This window comes from Bubalus kerabau, chromosome 19 (assembly GCF_029407905.1).
Source record: "Bubalus kerabau isolate K-KA32 ecotype Philippines breed swamp buffalo chromosome 19, PCC_UOA_SB_1v2, whole genome shotgun sequence".
NCBI lineage: Eukaryota > Metazoa > Chordata > Mammalia > Artiodactyla > Bovidae > Bubalus > Bubalus kerabau.
The window spans coordinates 23,748,235-23,769,582 of NC_073642.1; the positions used below are offsets into that span (position 1 = coordinate 23,748,235).

Below are 21,348 nucleotides of genomic sequence, written 5' to 3' on the forward strand. Positions count from 1 at the left end.
ATATTTTATGCTTCTGTTAGGTCCATACCATTTCTGTCCTTCATTGTGCCTATCTTTGCATGACATATTCCCTTGGTATCTCTAATTTTCTTGAAGAGATCTCTAGTCTTTCCCATTCTATTGTTTTCCTCTATTTCTTTACATTGATCACTGAGGAAGGCTTTCTTATCTCTCCTTGCTATTCTTTGGAACTCTGCATTCAGATGGGTATATCTTTCCCTCTCTCCTTTGCCTTTAGCTTCTCTTCTTTTCCCAGCTATTTGGAAGGCCTCCTCAGACAACCATTTTGCCTTTTTGCATTTCTTTTTCTTGGGGATGGTCTTGATCATTGCCTCTGGCACAATGTCACAAACCTCCGTCCATAGTTCTTCAGGCACTGTCTATCAGATTTAATCCCTTGAATCTATTTGTCACTTTCACTGTATAATTGTAAGGGATTTGATTTAGGTCATACCTGGATGGTCTAGTGGTTTTCCCTACTTTCTTCATTTTAAGTCTGAATTTGGCAATAAGAAGTTCATGATCAGAGTCACAGTCAGCTCCTGGTCTTGTTTTTGCTGACTATATAGAGCTTCTCCACCTTTGGCTGCAAAGAAAATAATCAACTGGATTTAGATATTGACCATCTGGTGATGTCCATGTGTAGAGTCTTCTCTTGTGTTGTTGGAAGAGGGTGTTTGCTATGACCAGTGCATTCTCTTTGCAAAATTCTGTAAGTCTTTGACCTGCTTCATTTTGTACTCCAAGGCCAAATTGCCTGTTACTCCAGGTATCTCTTGACTTTTTACTTTTGCATTCCAGTCCCCTATAAATGAAAATGACATCTTTTTTGGGTGTTAATTCTAGAAGGTCTTGTAGGTCTTCATAGAACCCTTCAACTTCAGCTTCTTCAGTATTGCTGGTCAGGGAATAGACTTGATTACTGTGATATTGAATGGTTTGCCTTGGAAACGAACAGAGATCATTCCGTCATTTTTGAGACTGCATCCAAGTACTGCATTTTGGACTCCTTTGTTGACTATCATGGCTACTCCATTTCTTCTAAGGGACTTTTGGTGGAGAGTTCTGATAAAATGTGGTCCACTGGAGAAGGGAATGGCAAACCACTTCAGTATTCTTGCAATGACAACCCCATGAACAGTATGAAAAGGCAAAAAGATAGGACACTGAAAGATGTACTCCCCAGGTCGGTAGCTGTCCAATATGCTACTGGAAATCAATGGAGAAATAACTCCAGAAAGAATGAAGAGATGGAGCCAAAGGAAAAACAATACCTAGCTGTGGATGTGACTGGTGATGAAAGTAAAGTCCGATGCTATAAAGAGCAATATTGCATATGAACCTGGAATATTAGGTCCATGAATCAAGGCAAATTGGAAGTGGTCAAAAAGGAGACGGCAAGAGTGAACATCGACATTTTAGGAATCAGTGAACTAAAATGGACTTGAATGGGTGAATTTAACTCAGATGACCATTATATCTGCTACTGCGGTTAAGAATCCCTTAGAAGAAACAGACCTGAATTGTAAGTAAATCATATTAGCTAACGTGATACATTAAAAACTAGTTTGAGGGAAAATAAATCACTTCAGCTAAAAGGTTCTCTCTCCAAATGACAACCAGAGCAGCTGTTAGGAATCCAAGAACCAGACCCAGGCTTCTTCCCTGCTCCCCGAGCTTCTTGTTCCTCCCCCTCTGTCCTGCAACCCCACTACCACTCTAGCAGCTCTCGCAGGATGGGAGCTGACACATACTGTATTTCCATCTACACTGTACATTTCCTAGATAGAGACCAGTGCTGCCTTATTCCTTGTTGTATGAACAGGTTCAGCTCCAACCACACTCCATCCCCACCTGAAAGTACATCACCCCATCTCCTTAAACAGGTCTTCAATAGCCAGGTGGTCTGAAGCGTCTGAATTGCCTGAGTGTCTGGGTATCTTAAGAAAAGTTTCTTTTCTGGATCTCAGTTTCCTTATCTCTAAAATGACAAGTTAGAACATGGATTGTATTTAAACATGTTGGTTGGGAGCCGGAAGGATTTGAAGATGGAGGTATCTTTTTTCTTTTTTGGGGGGGCATGCCCCCTTCGTGCGCAGCCTCCCAAAACATTATACATTACATAAAAGCTTGCTGAATGATACCAACAAACTTGTGGCTTCTACCTAGTGCCTGGCACTTACGCCCTCAACAAGTAACTATTAAGTTTAATGTTTTACCTCACCATTCTTGAGCTCAGGAACGATGTATTCACTAGGGCCCTGATGATAGAAGACCAAGTCAACCGGTTTTCCGTTCTCAAGAGGCTCACAGTTTAGTGTAGGAGGCTAAGACAACAACTAGTTCGTTTAACAAATATTTTTTCAATATCAGTGTGTACATAGGTGGAAAAGGTGAGGCAAGAGTGGTAATCCCAGGATCCGGGCGAGGTTGCGACATTGATTGACTCGGAGCGGCGACCTCCTGACCATTTCATTGGTTGTCGCAAACCCGCCCATCTATCATCCAACCAATCGCGGAAGCGTTGTTGGAACCTCCCAGGCAGCAGACAGCCAATCAAAAGTGCCAAGGGTGGCGGTGGTTGGGGTGCTGACGCCGATTCCAGTTCAGCGAAAAATGACGCCGTCCGGACTGTGCAGCGGCTTCTGATGCGAGGAGACCAGGCTCGGGAGAGCCGAGCCCTCCGGGCGCTGACCGCTGGCGGCCATGGAGGACGAGCAGCCCGACAGCTTGGAGGGCTGGGTGCCGGTCCGCGAGGACCTCTTCGCCGAGCCCGAGCGGCACCAGCTGCGCTTCCTGGTGGCCTGGAATGATGTGGAGGGCAAGTTCGCCGTGACTTGTCACGACCGCACGGCGCAGCGGCGGCGGTGGCGCGAGGGGAGCCAGCCGGGGCCCGAACCCGCTCCCGAGCCCGAGGCTGCCGCGCCCCCGCCCAGTTGGGCGGGCCTGCTCTCGGCCGCCGGGCTCCGCGGCGCGCACCGGCAGCTGGCAGCGCTGTGGCCGCCGCTCGAGCCCTGCTTCCCGCGGTTGCCGCCGGAGCTAGACGTGGGCGGCGGCGGGGTCTGGGGCCTAGGGCTTGGGCTGTGGACGCTGGTGTGGCCGGCGCCCGCGGTCCCGGGCGAGGCGGCGCTGCAGGAGCTGTGCAGGCAGCTAGAACGCTACCTCGGCCAGGCGGCCGACTGCTGCGGCGGCGCGGCGGTGCGCGATGCGCTCTTCCCAGGCCAGCGCTGCGCGGCCGACTGCGAGAGCACGCGAGAATTCCGGGAGCGAGCCCTGCGCGCGCGGCGCGACGAGGCGAGCGCGCGGCTGCACCAGGTACGCTCCCGCCGGCCCCACGCAGGTCTTTTACGTGTTCCTTTGCCTGGGGAGGGACGAGTGCGAGAGTGGGGTCTTCCGGTTATCTGCCTGATGCGCGGGAAGGGCGCGCAGCCTCGCAGGTGGCATCACTTGTCGGACAGCAGCGAGGGGACTTCCCGAGGAACTCGCACGGGGCCTGGCGAGAGGACTGAGTTAAAGTTTATTCGCAGTTCAGAGCCAGAGTAGGCTCTTTAACCTTTCCCCTGGAGGTATTGGTGGAGCAGGCTGTTGTGACCGGAAATGCCAGAGAATACTGAAAGAGAAACTAGAAACATCCTATGAGTGTAGGAAGTGATAACAAGGACTGAATGTAAACAAAAGCAGGTTCCCGTGTATGAGGGGAAGCCCCATAAGGGAGACAAGATGTGTTAGAGGATGAAGGAGCTTCTAGGACCCAGGCTTTTGAGGTAAGAAAGACTTGGTGAGGAGATTTCCTTGGTGGTCCAAGGAAAGGACTCCCCGTTTTGCACTGCGAGGGGGCACTGGCTTCCAAGACCCCGCATGCACAGTGTGGCCAACAAAACAAAACAAACTTGGTCCAGTGGAAAGCCTATAGGATACGAGCTGTATTCATCAGTTTGGAACAGCAGCAATAGGAAAGCAATTTTAAGCTTGAAAGAGGTTGTTAGAGTGATTGAACAGTTCATTTTTTGAGCGCTAAGTTTTCAGAACTGAAGGGGATTCAAAAAAGGGTTTAAGAGGAAAACATGGCTTATATATCCACAACGAATTGACTATTCTTAAGGCAAGACTGAGTTCTCTGTGCTACACCCGGACATGCCTCTTGCCTGCCCTTTCTATTTATTGTTTTAGTCGCTAAGTCGTGTCTGACCCCATTGACTGTAGCCCACCAGGCTCCTCTGTCCATGGGATTTCCCAGGCAAGAATACTGGAGTGGTTCGTTATTCCCTTCTCCAGGGGATCTTCCCCACCCAGGGATCAAACCTGCGTCTCCTGCATTGCAGACGGATTCTTTACCACCGCACCACCAGGGAAGCCCTTTCTCACTTTGCTGCTGCTGCTGCTAAGTCGCTTCAGTCGTGTCCGACTCTGTGCGACCCCATAGACGGCAGCTCCCCCGTCCCTGGGATTCTCTAGGCAAGAACACTGGAGTGGGTTGCCATTTCTTTCTCACTTTAGGTCGTTCTTAATCAGAATGATTTTTCTCTGTATTCATTTGAGGAAGGGGAGGTGTAAGAACAATTTAGCCACATTCCAAAATCTTATGTTCTCTCAAGCTAAATATAGAATGAGCTTTTTATACACCCACTTCTCATAGGTTTATTTCACTTGATAATATGAGGAAACTACAGGGCAGTTTCAGGCTAGTTAGCCTTTGATCTTCAGCTTTACCATGTTGAATCACTTATTTTTCAGACACCTGGTTTCTCATAGAAGTGGTTTTCCCCTAAACTAACATATGTTACTATTGTAAAAGTTATATACACTTTATCCAAGTTTGAGTTCATTCAGAGGTATTATGGCACTAGTATAGTTCATACTGTTAAGCGAGCTGTTGACACTGGTATAGTTCACCCGTTTACCTGGAACATGTGGGTGGGGTGAGGGCTTAAATATGAAATACACTGCATCCATGGAAGTGCATGTAATAATTTTAGTACTCAGCTCATATTTAGAACAGGAAAGCAATTGATTCTAGAATTAGGCCAGTTACTAACATTGCTAGAATACAGAAAGTGAAACTGAATGTTTTGAAGTCTGAATAGTCTTAAGAAATAAGGCTGAAAAAATCATTGTCTTAAGTTTACTTTTTCACGTGTTTTAATTTTCTTGAGGGAAACTTTTGCTTTTTTTTTTTGAGGGAGGGCATAATCCTACTTTTGTCACCTGGATAAAATGACTACTGAACATAGATCACTTTATCCTTAACAGAGGGAAGGAAATAGAAGAATTTAAGGATGTACTGACCGAGGGGTGGGCATGCGGAGTTTATACTACTAATTGATTTTTATTTCTCTTCTCCTGGGCAGTAAATTAGTTTCTTACCAAATGAGTTTTTCTAGATTATAAGTGTTCGATTTATTTCTTGCCCTGCCTCAGAAGCATTCTTCAGAGGCTACAGCCCCATTTGTGATGCTGTGAATGAGTCTACTCTGCTGGGGAATTGGTGGGAATACTAACCTGGGGGAATTAAGAGTCAATGTGCTGGAGAAGTACCTGGAATCATCTGTATGTCCTTATCAGTTTGTCTCTTTGTTTTTGTTTGTTTTGATTGCATCACACGGCATGTAGGGTCTTAGTTCCCTGATCAGAGATTGAACCTAGGCCGCCTGCAGTGGAAATGCAGTCTTAACCACTGGACCACCAGAGAAGTCCCTTAGCAGTTTTAAAAAAGGAGTGCATTCTTACAATACCTTTATGGTCAAAAAAGTAATGGAGAAATATCCTCTCTCAGGCCCTTTTCTCTGAGTCCTTAGTACATGTACTACATACTTAGGACATAAATTTTCAACTCTACATCCTCCTCTATTTCCCATTTATTATTATAAAAGTGCCCAGATTACAGTACTGGTCTTCAAAAGCACAGTGCTGAATAAATGATTACAATAATAATATTTCTACTATGGATGTACCATGATTTATTTAACCATTCTTACTGGGCATTTTGGTTGGAGGACAATAGCATTTTCATGTTTAATCACTATTTTAAATTGATGCGTTAATGTTAGGAACATTCAGATTTCTTTAGCTCTATTGGTTTGGTATGATCTTATACTGTCCATACTTGAACTTTATTTACATTTTGCCTTCTAGTTGCTTCAAGGGCATGAAAAAGCCAACACCATGGTAGCATTAATGAATGTATATCGAGAGGAAGATGAAGCGTACCAGGAATTAGTTACTGCGACAACCATGTTCTTTCAGTATTTACTGCAGCCATTCAGGGACATGCGAGAACTTGCAACTTCATGTAAGCTTGCTATTTTGGTACGTTTTTACTTTATCAGACTTACTGTTTATGACATACTGTTTCTTTAGTTGCATTTATGATTCAATCTGTGTTTCCACTTTGGGTTCACCCTGTGTTTCGATAATATTGTAGATACATCGAATTTATTTTTTAAATAGATTTAAAGATGAAGACATTTAAAAAATGTATTTATTTATTTTTGGCTGTGCTGGGCCACGCATGGACTTTGTCTAGTTGAGGTGAGCGGGGCCTACTCTCCAGTTGTGGTGTGTGGGCTTCTCTTGTGGCTTGTGGGCTCCAGAGCATGGGCTAGGTAGTTGTGATGCACGGGCTTAGTTGCCCCATAGCATGTGGGATCTTCTCAGACCAGGGATAAAACCAGTGTCCCTGGGATTGGCAGGTGAGCCACTGGACCACCAGGGGTCTCCAAACAATATATATTATTATTATCAGAGAAACACAGCTTGACAGTATTCCCTTCTAGAAAAAGTTATTTGAGTAGTACAAAGTAAAGTAGGATATTTTTTCCTTTATGCTCCAGAGTATCCCTTTGTCTTCCAGAGAATGCTGCACTTAGAGCCTTATTTATACTCAGTAAGGAACTGATGAGTGAATGAAATTTAATTGACTAAGTAGTAGTAATAAAAGTAGTTTAAATAATCCACATGACCAGTTTCCTTTCGATTTTCTAATGGTTCTACATGATTCTTCTCTCTTACTGATACAACTTTCCCTTCTTTCTGTAGAAGTCCTTGGATGAAGATGATCTAGGTCCTAAAAGGATAGTTGCCCTGCAGAAGGAAGCCCAAGAATGGACCAGACAGGCTGAAGAAGCTATAGTCTCTATTCAAGATATTACAGTGAATTATTTTGAAAAAACGGTAGAAGCATTAGCAGGTAATAATTTTAAAATGCTATATTAAGATACATGTAATTTTCTTTGTACTCAGAAAACACTTGAGTGCCTCTTAAGCACCAGATTCTGTATTTTCTAGGTACTGAGGATTCACTATAAGGATAAGCATAGACACTGTAAAGTCAGATGAGGGAAGAGAAATCTTTATTATATATTCATTCAAACACATGGAAAATGGCAGTGGCAACAAGCCATATGAGGAAGAGAAACATGGGGTGCTGAGAGCCTAGGAGAGAAAAATGAGGCTCAGTCAGAGTGGTCACAGAAGGCCTCTGAGAAGTGGCATTTGCTCTCCTATCTGAAGGCTAAATGGGAGTGGAGAGAGCAGAAAATTGATGGAAGGGTGTTCCAGGCAGCAGTAGCGTTTACAAAGGCCCTCTGGTCTGAGGGAGCTTGACAAGAATGAGGAAGCCATGGGCTGGAGCACAACACGGACACACCTCATCTCATTGCTCATTTCGTGGCACTGTATCTTACCCCACTTCACAGATAGTATGATTTTTACAGATTGAAGGTTTGTGATAGTCCTACATTGAGCAAGTCTGTTATAAAATAGCAAGTGCTGGGACCTCCCTGGTGCGCCAGTGGTTAAGATTCTGTGCTGCCAGTGCAGGGGGGTGTGCAGGTTCGATTCCTGGTTGGGGAACTAGATCTCACATGCCATGTGGTGCAGTCAAAAGATAAAAATAAATAAATTTTAAGAATAGCAACTACTGTTTTTCCTACAGCATTTGCTCCACTTTGTGTCTCTGTCAGTCACATTTTGGTAATTTTCAAACTTTTACATTTTGTTATGGTGATCTGTGATGAGTGATATTTGATGTTCCTATGCCAAAAAGATTACAGCTCAAAGCTCAGATGATGGTTAGCACTTTTTAGTAATAAAGTTTTTTAAATTAAGGTTTGTACATTTTTTTTAAAGACATAGGCTCCTGCACACTTACTAGACCAAAGTTTGCTTTTAATGTTCTTGTATGCAGTGGGAGACAAGAAATCCGACTTGCTTATTGTGGTATTCACTTTACTGTGTTGGTTGGGAACTGAACCTGAACTACCTCTGTGGTCTGCCTGTACAGAGAATGTGGTGTGAGAGAATGCTGGCAGACAGGCAGGGACAAGACCAGATGGTCCTGTAGGCTGGGTGAAGTACTTTCTGTTTATTGGGTTTTTTTGGCCATATCACTGAGGTGGAAGTGCAGAGTCTTAACCACTAGACTGGTAGGGAAGTCCCTGGGTTGAGGTACTTTTGTCTAATCTTCAGTCATTGTTGATAGTAGCTGCAAATAGCAACAACTTATTATCTATCAGTTTGTTAAATTATAGTACATTCATAAAGTGGAATACTATGTAGCTATTAAGCATGATTCTCTATAACAATTTTTATGAATAGCAAGAATTCTGTGATACAGTAAGTGGAATAAACAAGATATAAAGCAGAATGATATCCTGGGTGTGGGGAGGGGGGTTGGTGGTTTGTTTTGGTCAAACTGTATCTTCCTATTAGTCTAGTTAGACACAGAAACAGCCCAGAAGTATTTGCACCAAGATGTAAGAAGCAATTGTTTTAAGTGAGATTCATGATTTTCTTTTTTTAAATGAATTTATCTAAAATTTTATACTAAATAGCCATGTATTATTTTTGTGACAATAAAAAAATCACTAAAATACAAGTTTTCTTTTGAAAGGGATGTTTTGCAGGTAACATAGAAGGCAATAAACAGAATTCATTCAGGATGAATTTTTCCTTTTTTAAAAAGTTTCTTTTTTTATTGTGAGTTGTACTTAAGTTTTATTTTATTAATTACAATCCAACAGGAATGAAGAAACAGATGGCGCAGGATGAGAAGAGATTCGGCCAGGCTGCCTGGGCCACAGCAACTCCCAGATTGGAAAAACTCAAGCTGATGTTAGCCCGGGAGACTGTACAACTCATGAGAGCCAAAGAGCTGTGTTTAAATCACAGAAGAGCTGAAATTCGGGGCAAGGTAAGACAAACATAAGTGAAGCTTTGTTTTACAAATACACTTTTATTTTAGGTAGCATCCTTGCTCACTTGTTCCAACACCATCTTTTTTATCTTAAAAAAGTTTTTTTTATTTAAAAATTGTTTGTAAGTTTCACCATTTTATTTATTTATTGGGTTGTACCGGGTCTTAGTTGTGGTTCACGGGATCTCTGATCTTCCTTGCGGCACGTAGGATCTTTATTTGCAGCATGGGAACTCTTAGCTGTGGCATGTGGGATCTAGTTCCCTGAGTAGGGATTGAATGCAGGCGCTCTGCATTGCAAGCAGAGAGTCTTTGCCACTGGACCACGAGGGAAGTCCCCAGTACCATCTTCTTTTGTTACTGTCCAGTCACTAAGTCGTTCCAACTCTTTGCAACCCCATGGACTGCAGCACACCTAGCTTCCCTGTCATTCATCATCTTCTGGAGTTTGCTTAAACTCATGTCCACTGAAGTTGGTGATGCCATCCGACCGTCTCATCCTCTGTCACCCCCTCCTCTTCCTGCCCTCAATCTTTCCCAGCATCAGGGTCTTTTCAGAATTTAGAGACTGGAAGTTTGGCCGTGAAGTTTCAGTTAAAATGTTTTTGAAATATTATATTGTCGCAGTCACTTGATCACATTGACCTCAGAACCAAAGTAGGTAATATACTTGAAAATCAGTCAAGCCATGTTTTCAGCACAATTTTAGAATAATTAAAGAGGTGCTTCGTCTTAGGACCATAGTCAATTTTATTTCTTATAACATTATGACTTTAAAGCAGAAAACATCTGTGAATACTTCATTGTCATTTATTTTCTCAAAACCTAAATGTTTTCATGTGTTTCAGAGATGAGGTAAAGTATTTGTGATCAACGCTGAAGAAGGCATTTTTATCCCACTAAGTGAAATGGAAAAGTGTCTCTTCTCTCTTTGCTTTTTTCATATTTGATACTGAGCAGAGAAGGAATGGCAACCCACTCCAGTATTCTTATCTGGAGAATCCAGGGACAAGGAGCCTCACAGGCTACAGTCCATGGGATCCCAAAGAGTTGAACACAGTTGAGCAACTAATACTTTCACTTTCACAGAATAGAAAATAACTCAGATGCTTGTAAAGTTTGCTTTTAATGTCCTAATTATTTTAACTTGCTCTTATCTTTTTCATGAAAACAAGATGGAAGATCTTCAAGAACAAGAAAAAAAAATAAACATCGTAGATGACTTAGAAATACAATATTATGAAATTCAATTAGAATTATACGAGGTTAAATTTGAGATATTAAAATATGAAGAAATACTGCTTGTTACACAGTTGGACTCCATTAAAAGACTTATAAAAGGTAAAATTTATATTTCAATGTATATCTTGGTATGTTTAAATTACACATTCAAGGAAATACAGACCATATTATCAATTATTTCTTGTATATTGTATACTGAAATTTTCTAATACAGTTTCCCTTCAGTATTTTTGTTACTGAAATAATATGTTCATTGGTAAACACACAGCAAAACAAAGGGAAACTATTTTTACTCCAGTTCCATCATCTAGAGATACTTTGTAGACTCTGTAGTTTTGTAGCCTTTTTTATATGCTAATGTTTAGAAATATCTATCAATTTCTTAAACCGAAACTGCATATTCTGTTCAGGAACCTCTTTTTCATTTAATATATAATAGTCATCTTTCCATTTCAAAAAGTTATAAAATCATCAAAAAATTTTAATGGCTGCATAGTATTCCATTAAATAGATATACTGGGATATCCGCTTTTCACTGTTGTGAACAATGTAGTGAAGAACCTTCCTTTACATATGTCTCTGTGTATAGGACATTCTTTCCTTGGGATAAATTTCTAAAGACGGAATCAGGTCAAGAACAGTGTACGTTTTACATTTTGACACTTAATTGTTAAAACAACACTATAACAATCATTTGATATACATTTTCCCAAACCACTATTATTTTCTAATTTCTAAATTTCATTCTACTTAATGATGCTCCTATCAGCTGATGATGAAAATGTTTCCCTGTACTTATTCATTTAAATTCTTTGCCTATGTGATGGGGGAAAAAATGGCATCTTCTAATTTTCATTTATTTCATTTACAAGTGATGTTGAACACAATTTTGTATGTTTACTGGTCATTTGTTTTTATTTACTGCCTATTCATGGTCTTTGCCCATTTTTCTTTGGAATATTCCCTTTCTGTATTAGAGATGTTACTTTATTATCTGTCATATGTTGCAAATCATTGCTCTGTCATTTGCCTTTTCGGAATATTTAATCTTTATGAAGTCACCTCTCTCAGTCTTTCTGCTTTGGTGCTGTAAGTCCTTTATCCCAATATTACACAGGTATTTACTTTTGTTTTTAGTATTTGTATGATTTTGCTTTTAAAAACACTTGGCTCTTTAATCCAGATGAAGTTTATTTTGATGTGGGGTAGCAATATAAACTTTCCCCTCCAAATTCTTAGCAGTCCCACTCACTGATTTTAAAAACATTTCCCCTGTTGCTTTGACTTGTCACCTGTCCCATATCCAGGATTATCATACTTGTTTTGATCTATTTATGAACTGTTATTTTCTTTCACTGATTTGTGAATGGCTCCTGGTAGCTGGTACCATGCTGTTCCTATTATTACGTAAAGCAAATCCTTCCCTCATTAATCTACTTTTCCAAAAATTTTCTGACTCCTTATCACTCCTTTATTCTTCCAGATGAACTTTAGAATCATTTTGACAAGCTCAAAGCAAAAACCCCAAAAAACTCGGAATTTTTATTGGGACTGCAGTTAACATTAGAGATTAATTTGGGAAGAATTATCGTCTTTTCAATTTTGAATCTTCCCATCCAAGAACATGGTATGTCTCTCCATTTACTCCAGTCTGTTTTTTTCCCTAAAGTTCCTCCAAGTTTAGTTATTTTCTTCATATAGATCCTGAACATTTAATTTAATCCTAGGTATTCAAAAACTTTAGGTTCATGTTATAAGCACTTTACATATTTAGGAAGAAGTTCTGTTAGAAAAAGGTTAATCTGGAAGGATGCATGCCAAACTATTCATATTTTCCTCTGGGAGTAAAAGGACAAAGATTTGGTGAGGAAAGAGGAAAATTTTACTTTGTATTTTTATGTACTTCTGTAGGACTTGAGTTTGTTACAGTCAGCATGTATTTTTAAAAAATCAGTACATAATTAAGATTAAATATCATTAAGGCACCTTAATGACATACTGCTGGTAGAACATATGTTCCCTTTCTGGAGGAGGGTGATTTGACAACAGTGATCAGGAGCCTTAAATATTCATCTGCAAAGGAAGTAATAAAAAATGTATACAAAGATTTATATTCAAAGATGTTCATCACAGTGGAAATGATAATAATGGAACATTGTGACATTCTAAGAACAGAGAGTGCTTAAATTCGAGAATACTGTGTTGCCATTAAAACTGTATTTCTATCACATGGAAAAGTTTCTCTAATTATCTTTATTGATACATGTATCTATGTAAGTTGCATGTGTGTGTGTATACACAGACACATATATATACCTGTTAATTGTAAGAACCTTTAACTATCCTTACATTAAAAAAAGTATGCATGGCTTCTCTGGTGGCTCAGTGGTAAAGAATCCACCTGTCAATGCAGGAGACACGGGTTCGATCCCTGATCTGAGAAGATGCCGCGGAGCAACTAAACCTGCGCACCACAACTGCTGAGCCCGAGTGCCCTAGAGCCTGTGCTCTGCAAAGAGAAACCACTGCAGTGAGAAGCCCGTGCACTGCAACTAGAGAGTAGCCCCACTCTCTGCAACTAGAAAAAGCCTGTGCAGAGGACCCAGTGCAGCCAAAAGAAAAAAAGTATGCATTATTTTTAATAAAATATGTTTTTAAAAATCATTAATATGCTTCTAGATAAACAGGATGAAGTGATCTACTATGACCCGTGTGAAAGCCCAGAGGAACTTATGGTCATGGATGGTGTAATGGGGCTCCAGGAAGGGAAGCAGCTGGAGGTGGGAGTGCTCAGCCGGCAGTGCCAGCAGCTGGAGTCAAAGCGGGGCAGCATCTGTGCCAGGAGAGCCCGTCTCAGGAACAGAAAGGTGGGTGCGCCCGGGCGGCCTTCTTGTCTCACGGCTTTGGGGGATTTCTTCTTTTACAAAAGATAGGTTTGAAAATAAGGCTTTTATGAATGATTCATTTTATGTGTGTTTATGTAGATATCAGTGGCTACAATTAAAATACACTACAGTTTTTTTTTTCCTTAAAAAGATTCTTTTTTCCTTTTGGATTTAACCATCTTTAGATTTTAATTAAGTCTTTCAACAACTATTGATTGAATGTCTATGACATACATAGGCATTTTTAAAAATCACAGTAGGTAGAAACGTCTAAGAAGCTATAATAAATGATAAAATTAATTTTATTTTAAATTGATTATAAAATGTCAGTCAGACAATATTCGGCTTATTTCAGTCCTTATAATTGGTGAGTGATTTTTTTTCTTAATTTTTAAAAACTCTGTGATTACATAAAAAGGTAACATACTAAGAAGGGGTAAGCATACTTGAGATACAGTTTTTTTTTAAAGTTATTTATTTACTTATTTTTGGTGGCACTGAGTCTTCATTGCTGAGTGGGCTTCCCCTAGTTGTGGTGAATGGGGGCTTCTCTTGTTGTGGAGCACAGACTCGAGAGCACAGGCACAGTAGCTGTGGTGTTCGGGCCTAGTTCCCCCGGGGCCTGTGGGATCTTCCCGGACCAGGGACTGAACTTGTGTCCCTTGTGTTGGGAAATCAGACTCTTAACCACTGGACCACCAGGGAATTCCCAGATGATATAGTTTTTAATATAATTGTTCAGATATTATAGATTGGATGTGTTATGTAGGTATGTTTGGAAAGTAGCTTGGATGTGTTATATAGGTATGTTTGGAAATATTTAGAACGTTAGTGGGAAATGTGTTTATAACAATTGCACTGAAACAGATCCTCAGGACACTTCCCACTTAAGGATGTGGGGCTCCTGTATGTCCTCTCATTTCTACTTGGATGGAGGACTTGCTTTTTCATCTCTGAAAGCACTGCATCCCAGCCATGACGTTCCTGACCAGGAACAAGGGATTTCCGTAAGCAGCCAATCAGCCCATGTCACGTGACCGAGGAGGAGGCAGATGTACTGAATCACACCGTAACTCCTATGAATAAATGTCTTATACTGCAGCCCAAATGCAGTGCTTTTTTTCTTTCGACCTTTTATGCCACCCCATGGTAATATTAAAAGCCATGCAGTGTTCAATTTATAACCAAGTTAAAAAACAGATCAGTGAAATTACATTATTCCCCTAGGATCAATGCAAAGAAAATCATCGACTCAGATTGCAACAGGCTGAAGAAAGAATAAAATATTCTCATCAACACCACAGTGTTCAGAGGGTGAGTGGTCGAAGAAAAATGTTTTATGTTTGCATAATGTGACCCATGGGCTTCAGTTTGTGCAAAGTGGAGCCCCACTGCCTGGTCAGCCTGGATCCTGAGGGCCTGGTGCAGTGTGGCCCTGCAGCCGGGGTGGGGGTGGTGGTACGGACATGGCAGTGGGCGGGGGGTGGCAAGAATGTTAGGTTACAGTCTCTCAAGACTTTTGGGAAGCTTACAGATATGTGTTTTTATAAATATAGAAAAGAGACAAGAAAAAAGAGGAGGAACAAAAGAAAAGAGAATGGATAAACCAAGAACGCCAAAAAACCCTACAACGATTAAGAGCATTTAAAGAGGTGAGTTCTTTTTTTTTTTTTTTAATTTTATTTTATTTTTAAACTTTACATAATTGTATTAGTTTTGCCAAATATCAAAATGAATCCGCCACAGGTATACATGTGTTCCCCATCCTGAGGTGAGTTCTATAAATCCTCGCTTCTCCTGTGTTTTCTGGAAAAATAAATGAAGATCACCTGCCCGAGGAGAAAAATATGAAGTAATAGGGACAGATGATTTGGGACCTAAAATGTTCCCCAAATGCCATGATTTGTAGTCTATAAATAAAAAACAAAAGTATTAGAAATATCAAGATGTTTTTGACCTTGCCACTTACCCTGCTGTTAAATGGCAGGGAAAACCCAAAATAGTTAAATTGCCCTCAGCTCTAGCTGGCTTTTCCTCATTTATAATAAAGAAGGCTTTAAAATTTGGTTGAGGAAACATTGTGACATTAGTTAAGTGACCTGTTAAAAGTGAACAGGTTTAAGAGACAGGGAGAACAAACGTGGATACCAAGGGGGTGTGGGAAGAACTGGGAGATTGGGACTGACATATATACACTATTGATACTGTATATAAAATAGAAAACTCACGAGAAACTACGGTATAGCACAGTGAACTCCTCTGAGTGCTCTGTGGTGACCAAAATGGGGAGGAAATCCAAAAAAGAGGGGATGTATGTATACGTAAAGCCGATTCACTTTGCAGTTAGCAGAAACTTAACATTGTAAAGCAACTATACTCCAATAAATTCTTTTCTTCAAAAGTGAATAGGTTTTTTTTTTTTTTTAAGTAAATAGATACTTAAGTAACGTTAAACTTGTTGAACATAAAGCGCAAACCTTTTCTCGTCATATACCCTCATAATGACCCAAAAGAGAAAACCACCCACTCCCAGACATAAGTCTGGGATGAGGTACTGAAGATGCGTGGTGCAATACCAACAAGAAAAACAGGGGCCACCAGAGTGAATACATCATATTTTACAACTTCATCTTCTCTCTTTTTTGAAGTTTGACTGCACTGTGTCTTTGCTGTGGTGAGTTGACCTCTCTAGTTGCCATGCGTGGGCTTAGTTGCCCCAGGCATGTGGGATCTTAGTTCCTAGACTAGGGATCAAATCCACGTTCCCTGCATTGGAAGGTGGATTCTTAACTGCAGGAGCACCAGGGAGGTCCCTGATACACTTTCTACTCTGATCCCTGCTGTGTAGCAGGCACTGTGCTAGGCATTTACATTCATGCTCATTATCTTTTTTTAAAGCAGCTTTATTCATGGAGGTTGCACACTATACGGTTCTTCCATTTAAGGCCTTACTCTATTCACAGAGTTGTGTAGCCACCACCACAGTCAGTCGGGAACATCTTTACTGTTCCCAAAAGAATCTCATATCCAGTAGCCGTCATTCCCTGCTGCCTCCCTGGGTCTGGGCAACTATTAATCTGCTTTCTGTCTCTATGGATTTACCTACGGTGGACATTTCATATAAGTGGTCCTTTATGGTGAGTGGTCTCTCAGCATAATGTTTTCAAAGCTCATCCATATTCCAGAGGGTACTGATGAGCACAGCAGAGTCACTGTGCAGGAGGGGATTCAAGGGATCCAAGTCCAGCTCCATGACCCTGAACTAGTCAGAGCCCTGATTTTCACATTTACATGGTATGAAGGTGAAAGAATCCACCAACAAACTGGAACAAGTTGACCTTAAATTGGTGAAAGTTTCAGTTTTTTTGGTCCATGGAGGTGTACACCCCTCAAGATTAGTTCTTTGTAAGGTGAGGTTTTTCTTGAGCAAACTATACCTGTGAGACTACAACTTCTTTAATTAATATTTTTAAATTATAAAATTTACTCTAAGTCTAAACATTAGAGAAACATCTGTAATACCTGTTTTAACTGTCACTTGGAGGTCCACACTGCTGGTATTTTTCATAGATCTGTTTTTTACATGGTTATACATTGCACACCATATCATCTGCATTTTTTTTAAAGATGTTTCACAGACTTTGTACTATTTATGATTTTTCATGGCTGCCTGATATGTTAAACTCACCATAATTTTTTTAGCTAACTGTCTTTTGTTTATATTTGTTTTCTGATCTTTCATACTAAAAATAGGATGAGTGTTTTCATCTGTGTGTATCCTTTCATATCTTTATTACAGAGAAAAGTATTATATGAAAGCATACAAATGTTTGTTCCTCAATATATAGATTTAGTAGCAAGGGTGGCTGTGCAGAGTGAGAAGCAGCTGCTTTGTGAATTAGAATGATCCATACAAAGAAAGTCTTTGGGTTTCCTTTATAGAAAGCTCTAGCATTTTGATGGTTTGTGATGGTAGCCAGTTTCTCACAATGGTTTTTCATTTTCAGAGATGTCCAGGCCAGCCTGTCCTAAAGAGCTCTCCCTCACAGCCTGTGACTCCAGACCTGCCAAATGGACTACCCAAGCAGACACCCTCGCCGACTTCTCAGATGACAGCCGTGATCCATCCATCCTCTAGGAAAACCAGAAGTGCTCCCTTGTCTGAAGTCAGTACTGTGAAAACCCCTGAGCGTGAAGACTGTGCTGGAGACAGCCCTGTCCCAACTTTGGTTCCAACTGGTGACCAAACACATTCCACGTCAAGTGAGGAACTGCCGCCGCCGCCGCCACCGCCGCCTCCCCCGCCACCTCCTCCCCCACCACCACCGCTGCCCCTCCCTTCTCAACCTGCAAATCATCGGAATTTACGCTTCGGGACTTCAGTGAAAGATGATCAGCCACTTCCATTAGTGTGTGAATCACCCACTGAGAACCCACGTGGTCCTGCAAACAGTTTTAGTGGCCCAGGTAATCTTCCCAACTGTCCCCACTCACCTGGGGTGGTTAAGTGGTTACAGAGTTCCAGCTTTAGCAGCCATCATCTTCAATTCAAAATCTTTTTCATAACGCTCTACAATCTTAAAATATTCTAGTATGTGTTACCTTGTCTCTTTTATTGCAAAATTAGCAGAGCCTAAATCTGAGCCTAAATCGAAGAAACATCTCTATACAATTAATGGTCACATGACTTGGGATCTCTGAGGCTGTTCAAGAATCAACCTGTCTCAGGTTCTTTTTTTTTTTTTAATTTATTTATTTGGCTGAGCCAGGACTGAGTTGCAGCATGTGGCATCTTCTTAGTTATAGCATACAAACTTTCAGTTGTGCCATGTGGGATCTAGTTCCCTGACCAGGGTTTGAACGTGGGCCCCCTGCATTGGGAGCTCAGAGTTGTAGCCACTGGACCACTAGGGAAGTCCCTTCTCAGGTTCTTAAGACATCAGTGTTTGATTTCTGCCACATGTTTCAGTGTCGCTTTGAATTAAGCTCACTGTTGCATCTGTGAGTCCTTCATGGAATTAAATTGTTACATCTTAAGCAGAATATTGGTTTGGAATTACCTTGTAGAAATTTTAGACTATGGAGGGCTGTTCTTGTAGTCTCTGAGTGGTGGTTAGAGAAACCTTACTGTGGGAAATCTTTGTAAAATGAAGTGGTCAAATACAAGGGGACTAGGACAGATGATGGGAATTATATAACAGTTCCAACTGTGGCTCTGGTTAATGTGTATTCTGGTCATTCTGAGTTTAAGGTTTCACTGTACCTAGAACCAGGTACAAATGAAAATGGCCACACTACTAAGTGGAGACCAGATGGCCCATTTCCATGGGCTTTGCTGCAACACTGTGGTAAATGAAAGTGAGAGCTCACGGGCCTGGACAAGAAATAGGCCACGGCAGGTCTTTGTGGGGGTGCCTCATTCCTGACCAGGGATTCCCTGGTGGCTCAGTGGTGAAGAATCTGTCTGTAATGTGGGAGACCCGGGTTCAATCCCTGGGTTAGGAAGGTACCCTGGAGGAGGAAATGGCAGCCCACTCCAGTATTCTTGCCTGGGAAGGCCTATGGACTGTGGGCTGCAGTCCATAGAGCTGCAGAGTCAGATATGACTACCTGCTGAACACATGTGCACACATTGTTTCCTGACCTGACTCGTAACACACACACTGCCTCACTGCACTGAAAGCATAAGGAAGTGTGAGTTAACACCATAAAATGCCCTCGATGGTGCAAGTCTGTCTTATTACTCCTAGAAGGGAAGTGGAATAACAAGTTATAGGTTAAGATCCAAGGTGTTTTGTTAGCCATGGCATAGCTTTTCAGTTCTGAACTAGAAATGACCTTGAAGTCTCACATGGAAGATCCCTAAATTAATGGCCACAGTCACACCCTTCCAGCAAGTGGTAAAAGATTTTACCCACCACAGGGGGCTCAAGGTGCCAAGAGTGAAAAATAGCTTCTCCTCATCAAGGCTTTGAAACTCTGATCTAATATGTGTTTTGACAGCATTTCACACCCTTGAAAGTAGAGAGCACATTAAGTTACCTCAGGATAATGTAGGTGGAATTAAAACACACTATATACAGAGACATGCCAGAACCACCCGCTCTGGGTTCACTGATTGAGGTTTTCCTTTAAGCCTTTTTGTGTGTGGAAACCCACTCACTTCAGTGTCACAGAACAAGTAATCACTGACTAATATCCAAGACTGAAGTTGGAGAATTACAGCGGGGTACAGTCAAAAGATTTTTAAGTGGGAAAGGAAATGGAGGAGACAGAATGTCAGAGCTATCAATGCATGCTGGGTCGGACTAAAACACCCCAGCTGTTCATAACTATCTTCAGAGACACCTGAAAAGGTGATAACACCTGTGTCTTCAGAAACAGCCGTGCTAACCAGGAGGTATGGTGACTTTCAACTGTGCCTGGGAGTTGCTATGGATTTGAAGTAGTAGTGGAAAATCAGTGGTTAAGGTAAAATATTACGATGAGACTATCCTGGATTCAAACAGGGAGCCAATACTAGCAGATAGCAGATATCCTAGCAGATGCTCAGAGCATTTGTCTAATGGGATGATGACCATTTGTTTAAATCATGGCTTAACTGATGGGTGACTTGACACCTTTAACAAGTACAAAATCGTCTTGGCACTTTGGGGAGAAAAAGTATGATTCCTTGACTCCTTGCTTTGTTTACTCAATTTCAGGGTCGATGGATGAAGTGCTGGCCTCCCTAAGGCATGGCAGGGCCCCTCCCCAGAAGGTGCAGGCGCCCGCTTTGCCCCCTCCCCGAGCCTCAGTCAACGAGCACATTCTGGCTGCCATAAGGCAGGGGGTCAAACTGAAGAAGGTCCACCCTGCCCCTGGCCCGAGCCCCAGCAGTAAACCCACCAGCGACCTGGAGAAGAGCATCAAGGCAGCGCTGCAGAGAATCAAGAGGGTGTCTGCTGACTCTGAGGAAGAGGGGGAGGAAGGCGATGAGCTGGGCCCCCACGACTGGGATCATTAGGCTCCTCTCCCAGGGCCCAAGGCCTGTTCTGATACAGCGTGTGATGGGGTACTGGTAGACAGGCTGCACAACACCCCAGAAGATCAGCTAGGGCATGGTGTGTGATGCTGCAGCTTCATTTAACACTGTGGCTCTTCAAGTCAGGGAAGGAAGGAGACATGTGGTGCCTCTTGCACATCTGAGAACCCACGGTGAGCACTGGTGGCATGAGAAACAGTAATCACTGTTCACCACAGATAACCTAGAATCATTCCCTTATTCTGAAAAAAGTTTACACTGCTACTGTAGAAAGCACTGCTGACCAAGCGTGTGCAGTGGTTTGCTGGGATTGAAAGGTTTGAATGTGGACATTATTTTAACAATAATCAGAGTAAATTGCTTATAAGCAATACTTATTTTAAATATTTTAAATGAAATGTATTTCGTGTATCAAGCACAATATAAACTCATAATAAAGAACTATTTATAATGCCTCTGTGTCACTCATGAAATGAAACTGAGTATCTTAACACAGCCGTTCCTGCTTTGGCTAGGTTTAGCTGAAATCTTATTAAAAACATTGAATGTTTTTTTAAGCAAATACTAAGGGTTGGGAATAGTGTCATTCTCCTCAGGCACTCATGCTGGAATCTTTTCTCCTTCTTGCTTTGTGTTAAAATTAGCAAAGGAGTGGGACTTCCCTGATGGTCTAGTGGCTAAGACTCGCTGCTCCCAATGCAGGTGACCCGGGATTCTGTCCCTGGTCAGGGAACTAGATCCCACATGCCCAACTAAGAGTTTGCATGCTGTAACTAAAGATCCTGCATGCTGCAACTAAGACCCAGTGAAGCCAAATAAATAAAAGTAGCAAAGGGGAAGAGACCAATACAAGGCAGTCCACTCTTTTCACTAACCTCATCGCGTCACTCTCGCCATGGCAACCCTGGGTTTTCTCAGAACAAGATGAATTGACCCTCCTTGGTTTCCACAGAGAAGTTCTTACAGACCCAAACTGTTCCTACCTACAGCTGCTGCTTTGCTGA

The 21,348-nt window shown here is 41.7% G+C and overlaps 1 protein-coding gene across 1 annotated transcript; it reads left to right on the forward strand.

The window, feature by feature from the left end:
• The first annotated feature begins 2,565 nt into the window (after positions 1-2,565).
• On the forward strand, positions 2,566-20,797 carry WHAMM (WASP homolog associated with actin, golgi membranes and microtubules). Its single transcript, XM_055555531.1, has 10 exons — positions 2,566-3,315; positions 6,133-6,306; positions 7,036-7,186; positions 9,021-9,190; positions 10,369-10,534; positions 13,115-13,302; positions 14,548-14,634; positions 14,877-14,972; positions 17,328-17,787; positions 20,025-20,797. Exons 1-10 carry the CDS (start codon positions 2,707-2,709, stop codon positions 20,324-20,326), a joined length of 2,403 nt encoding a protein of 800 aa, XP_055411506.1. The 5' UTR covers positions 2,566-2,706; the 3' UTR covers positions 20,327-20,797.
• Positions 20,798-21,348: the final 551 nt, after the last annotated feature.

Excerpts from the sequence above, each read along its gene's own strand:
- WHAMM (XM_055555531.1), top strand. The coding sequence starts at position 2,707 with ATGGAGGACGAGCAGCCCGACAGCTTGGAGGGCTGGGTGCCGGTCCGC. Across the intron at positions 7,187-9,020 it reads AACGGTAGAAGCATTAGCAG|GAATGAAGAAACAGATGGCG; the intron begins GTAATAATTTTA and ends ACAATCCAACAG. Across the intron at positions 14,635-14,876 it reads AACACCACAGTGTTCAGAGG|AAAAGAGACAAGAAAAAAGA; the intron begins GTGAGTGGTCGA and ends TTATAAATATAG.